The 5,960-nt window shown below is 60.6% G+C and overlaps 1 protein-coding gene across 1 annotated transcript in view; it reads left to right on the forward strand.

The window, feature by feature from the left end:
* Positions 1 to 5,960, forward strand: part of LOC104510123 (unconventional myosin-If-like) — a gene marked incomplete at its 3' end in the record, with an annotated part of 14,368 nt that overhangs the window by 1,456 nt on the left and 6,952 nt on the right. The window contains 4 exon segments of the mRNA XM_010152274.1: positions 2,531 to 2,668; positions 4,535 to 4,624; positions 5,107 to 5,201; positions 5,824 to 5,911. Coding sequence (XP_010150576.1) covers positions 2,531 to 2,668; positions 4,535 to 4,624; positions 5,107 to 5,201; positions 5,824 to 5,911 — 411 coding nt within the window.

Raw genomic sequence — 5,960 nt, forward strand, 5'->3', positions numbered from 1 at the left:
GCATCCCTCGCCGGGGGCGGTCCTGGTGGGGCTCCCCACACATGCACCCATCAAAAGGTCCCTTGTGCAAAGCAGCTGCAAACTGGACCTGGAGGCCCAGGTCAAGGGCTGCTGAAAGTTGCTCCCCACTCAGCCTGAGGACAGAAAGGCCTCACGGAGTTTGGTCCTGGCAGTCCATCAGTCCCTTCCCTGGAGACCCCTGCAGCGGAGGCTGAGCTGCTGCTCTCAGGATCATCCCCTGCTTTGGCCTGGGACAGAGGAGAGGACTCGAGAACTGCTGCCCCAAACATCTGCAAGCAAATTCAGTTTGTGCCCCAGGTCCCCGCAGCGATGCTGCCTGCGGCCCCGTCCCGCAAGAGCTCGCTGGGTGCTGAGCCTGGACTATGCCACAGGTTTGGGGGAGCATCATTCCGCTTCATCCTGCTCACAAGATTTTACCCAGCTTACTGAGCTCTGGCTCTGCGAACACGCCATGCCACCCCTCGGGATGTGCTGAGGAAAGCCAGGCAGGCTTTGCGCTCCCAGAAACAGGGCGGAAACACCCACGGCCCTGCAGATATCCGGGACAAAACCTTCATTTAAAGCGAGCGGGTGTTTTCCCTGCAGCTGTGCTGCATCAGGTTCCCCAGCCAAGCCAGGAAAGCACCTAACCTGCGCCGGAGGAAGAGGAGGTGTCGTGAAGGCACGTGCGCGCCGCTGACAGCTCTGAGCAGTTGTTTGAGCGAAGGAGAAGCTCCGGGTGTCAGAGCAGAAACGCTTTAATTTGGCACCATAACCAGCCATGTGAGCCCAGGGTGCCTGTGCCAGAGAGCTTGGGGTGGTGAGCAGGGGGCAAGGCACCCACTTGTCTCCACCTGAAGCACGAGGATTTGGCCAGGTTGGGTTGAAGCTGGGCAGCTCCTGGGGTGACCGACTGCTCCCTGGGTGACAGCACAGTGACCTGGATCACATGACAGCCTGTCACCGTTTTTCCAGGTGGCTCTTCTAGTGGCTTACTAGGATGGAGGGGAGGAAGAGGATGGGAAGGCAAGAAAAAGGCCCATAAGCAACCAACAGGAGGAAGAGGAGAAGCTCCCTGCACGGTTTCCGGCTGTGTGAGCAGCCTTGATCTGCCCTGGACCCCCTGAGCTGACCCAGATCCACGCATCCCAAGGGATGGTGGTGGGACAAAGAAGCTGAAAGCCCCTCCTCTGGCTATGGGGGCTTGAGTTGCACTTGGGGTTTTGGGGAATGTGGATGGCACTTTGGGTTGCAAAGCCAAGGGAAGGAGACAGCTGAGGGGAGCAGCACGGTGCCGCTGAGCTCCTCTGTGCTTCACGCCAGTCCCCCTGTCCCCCATTGCCATGGCGCCAGGTGGTGCCAAGCATCCGAGGACGGGTGCGGGGAACTGCGGGGAGCCTGCGAAAATCGGGGTAAACAGGAGGGTGAGAAGGCGTTGGGGTCTGGAGGCCTGAAATCTTGAGAGGCAGCAGGAAAATGAAGAAAAAGGGGAAGAGGAGAAAAGGGAAATGGAAAGAGTAAGAGGCCGGGGGCGAGAGGGGGAGAAGTGAAATCGGTGCCGGGAGCACTGGGGTGAAAGCGGAACGTGGGGGCTGCAGGACGGGCGCAGAGTTGCCGCGGGCAGGTCCGGGTGGGGTGTCCCCACACGGGCACCACATCTCTTTCAGCAGGTTTCCTCTGCAGCATCGAGGGCAAGCGGCCTTTGAGTAGTTTCCTTTTTGTGTGGGATCCTACCCTCCCAGCCCAGCCCAGGGCTCTGTTTAGCCCCACAAAGGCTTAAATCACACCTCACAGTTTTTCTGCTGCCCCACAGCCCTGGAGCACAGAGCTGGGCAAGTTGGGGGGCAGCTGGAAAGTGGGTGCTGGCATCTTCCTGTGCAGGGAGGAAAGGGGGGGGGGGCTTTGAGTAGTTTCCTTTTTGTGTGGGATCCTACCCTCCCAGCCCAGCCCAGGGCTCTGTTTAGCCCCACAAAGGCTTAAATCACACCTCACAGTTTTTCTGCTGCCCCACAGCCCTGGAGCACAGAGCTGGGCAAGTTGGGGGGCAGCTGGAAAGTGGGTGCTGGCATCTTCCTGTGCAGGGAGGAAAGGGGGGGGGGGCGGGAGCCCCAGTGCAAAGGGGATGTGGGGGCTGAAATTTTTGCCGTTCCCCTGTGTTATTTTTGCTGCCCCTTTGACTCATAAGGAGAACGAGTGCAGCAATTTCTTCGTTAGCCCTTCGTTATGTGAGTAACGAGCAGGGGTGGTGTTACAAAGACACCCGCGGGCTCAGTGCCCCGTCTGCTCCCCTCCCAGGTGCCAGACCTGCAGTGGGGCTGGATCTGGCCTGGGGGATGGGGCAAGCCCAGATGCAGCGGCGCTGGGATTTTGAGCTTTGCCAGGTCCCAGCATGGCCAAAACACCCCTCCGCACCACCCGAAGGTGCCTGTTCTGGAGCCACAGCTGGGGCAGGGGCCAGCAGCTCAGGGGATCTGGGAGCCCCCTCCATCGGGGTGGCTGTGGTGCAGTGGCTGTGGCCCTCTCCCCACAGGGCAGCAAGGAGCGCTTCCACTGGCAGAGCCACAATGTCAAGCAGAGCGGCGTGGACGACATGGTGCTGCTTTCCAAGATCTCCGAGGAGGCCATCGTGGAGAACCTCAAGAAGCGTTTTATGGACGATTACATCTTTGTATCCTTCCTGGGACAGCAGGGACAGGGCTGGGGGGCAGCAGGGCTGCATTCCAAGGCTTTGGGTCAAACTGGGGCAGCCCCAAGGCTTGCTGAGAGTCCTGTCCCAAAGCTATGGGAACACTGGGACAAGACTGGGATTGGCCGAGGGAATGCCACCAGTTGCACTTAGCAGAGACGCTGCAGCCATGACCCCCATCCTGCTGTGCCCCTGGACCCACTTTGGTCCTCCCTTTGCCCACAAAGCCATAAGCAAAGGGCGCTGAGAAAGCCCCTCACCTGCTGTCTCCGACTGCTCCTGCGCAGTGGAGTCCCGCCTGCCTGTGCCAGGGGCTGGGCCCCAGTGGCCATCATCCCCTCTTGCTGTCACCCACCGCCCTGATGCCCACAGCACGCCTTGGCTGCTCTGCACCCACAGCAAACACGGAGAGGAGCAGGAGCATCCCTGCAGACATGGGGAGGAGGTGCCACCCATGACCCTACACTAGTGTCAGGCCACACGGGACACCACCAGGCCAGCACAAGGTGCAAAGCTCCCATTCTGCCCAGTTTTGCCCCCACTACACCATCCCCCAGTGGGGAGGCTTCCACTCCCTTCCATCACTGCCGAGCACTGTGCCTGTGGCTCTTCCTCTCTCAGGCCCCACGGTGGGGTGGGGAGGTGTCCCCTTGCCCACAGTTTGAGATGCTGAGCCCTTGCCTTGCTCACCCCATGCCTGCTTGGGGATGCGGCCGGCTCAGCACCCTGACACCATCGCACACACTTCACCTGCACCCCAGCTCCAGTGGGTGACCAGCTGTGGCGGGGAAGAGGACAAAATCCTGCCGTGCAGAGCCGGGCTCGGGGCCCGTGGGACTGAGCACGGGCTGAGCCGCTTGCTCACGCTTCGAGCGGCTGTGGTTTCCCTGAAGATGCGCCTCTGTCCTTACAAGGCGATGCTCAGTCCCGGGGCAGCGGTGACGCAGCCATCCTCCTTGCTCTTTCGGAAGCCCTGGGGCTTTAAATGTGTTTAGGGGTTGGCTTTGGGGTTGCCTTTTTTTTGGAGAAGGAGGAAAAAATACCCCATGCAGCCTGTTTCTTCCTTTTTTTTTTGTGCTGCTATGCACAGGGCCCCTGTCTAGCCGTGACTCAACACCCCACGCTTCTGCATTTCCCAGAAAAGGCCCTCTCTTCCTGCCCTTCGGCTGCTCTTCCCCCACCCTGCTCTCAGGTGGGCTGCAAATAGGACATCGAGGGCACTGGCACCGCTCTATCGCCCCAGCACCTGCCCCAGGGCACTGGGGCTCATCCCCATCCTGCTGCTGCATCATTCCCCACTTTTCCATTCCCCTGCCCACACCCAGGTGACTCGGAGAGGCTGCAGGCAGGGGCTGAGGGAAGTGGAGTGGCTGGGTGGACAAGGAATGGCAGGAGCTGGCGGTTTCTCACTTCTCTGTGCCTCAGTTTCCCTGGTTGTAAAATGGAGATGGCTGAAGAAGCTGCAGATGGAGCATGAGCAGCTGAGCAGAGGGCAAGTTCCAGGAAGCTGTGGGATGGTAGAAACGCTGCCTTTGGAGCCCACCCTCAGCCAGAGGCCAGGGAGCCAAGGGGATGCTCCTGCTGTACCCTGTGCCGGTCACGCTGCGGGGGACACCCTGGGGCAGAGGCAGTGAAGCCCTGGGGACCCGTGGCTGGGAGAGCACCAAGTGACGGCAGCAGCTCTGCCTGAACCTGAGCTGAAACCCTCGTGGTATTCCTGGCGCAGCTGCCAGCGGCCCCCCAGCCACCTTCCTGCCATTGCTCTCACGGACACTGCCTGGGGGGCCGGAAGGGGCAGCGGGAGGAGGGCTGTGGGGAAGAACACACAGCCCTTAACCTGCTGCTCAGACCTACATCGGGCCGGTGCTCATCTCCGTCAACCCCTTCAAGCAGATGCCGTACTTCACCGACCGGGAGATCGAGCTGTACCAGGGGGCGGTGAGGCTGCTGCGCGCCGGCTGCCGGGGTCGGCCACGGGTTCCTTGGGTTTAACTTGGTGTGAAACACCTGGGGGTGTCCCATGGGTGTCCCCATCCCCACCAGCCCTTCGGGTGCTGCGGAGGTCAGTGCTCCCAGACACATTGATGGAAAGTCAGTAACAAGACTCAAGGAGCAAATCCACATTCCTGGGAAATTCAGCTCATAAATACACACCAAAGCAACCCAAACATGGTCAAATCCAGCCTGAGTGACTGGTTCTGCCACAATGAGCTTCCCAAGGAGGAGGGGAGAGTCGAAAAAACATCTGACATGCTGCTGATGAGCTCATGTTTGTGGCAAGAGACTGATTCCCCATCCCTGCTCTGTGCCACTGCCTTGTGCAACGCGTGGGCAGAGTAAAGGGATTTGGGGAGGGGGCTCAGGGCGGGGAGCTGATGGCTGCTCTGTGCTCAGCGCTGCTGTCCTTGTCCCCCATTTAGGCTCAGTATGAAAATCCTCCCCATATCTACGCCCTGACCGACAACATGTACCGCAACATGCTGATCGACGGGGAGAACCAGTGCGTCATCATCAGGTAGGGGGTACGTGGGGTGCAGATGGGGACCCAGTGCCACTGCTCCTGGGTTGGCTTCCCCCGTCACCCCTTCTCACGCCCTGGGGACATTCCCAGCTAAACACGGCAGCCAGGCAGTGGCAAGAGGCAACTTAAGCCCAGTGGTGGGTCCTGAGGGACCCAGCACATGGGGGTGCCTGGGGGGGCCCCGGTGTGCTCGGCAGTGGGCACCAGCTGGGGCTGGGACCGGGCAGGGACCGAGCCTTGTGCAAGGCACCTTTCCGGCTGAGTGTTGCAAGGGAAATGGTCAGGATGTGGGGCAAGGCCAGAGACTTCCCCTTGAGGCTCCCAACTCTCCCTCCTCCCCTCCAAAATCTAGCAGCAAGAAATCCAACATCTCCTCTTGGAGCAGCTCCTCACCCAGCCTTGCTCCAGCCCCACTTATATCCCAGAGCACCCCGGAGCCCCGTCCCCAGCGTCAGCGCTGCCACACGCTCAGAGTACGTGGCAGGAGGGAGGCCACAGCCCCCATCACCCTCCATCCCCCTCCAGCCCTGCTTCCAGCACCCTACCCCGAAGCATCCCAGGATGGGCGACTCTGGCGGGGCCGTTTCACAACTCCTCTGCTTTGACATTTGCACAGCGGAGAAAGCGGGGCTGGGAAAACGGTGGCAGCAAAATACATCATGGGCTACATCTCCAAAGTGTCCGGGGGAGGTGAGAAAGTGCAGGTACGGCTGCCCTGCTCTGCACCACCATGAACGGCTTCACCTCCCCACC

This window comes from Eurypyga helias, unplaced genomic scaffold, assembly GCF_000690775.1.
Source record: "Eurypyga helias isolate BGI_N326 unplaced genomic scaffold, ASM69077v1 scaffold14235, whole genome shotgun sequence".
Classification (NCBI taxonomy): Eukaryota; Metazoa; Chordata; class Aves; order Eurypygiformes; family Eurypygidae; genus Eurypyga; species Eurypyga helias.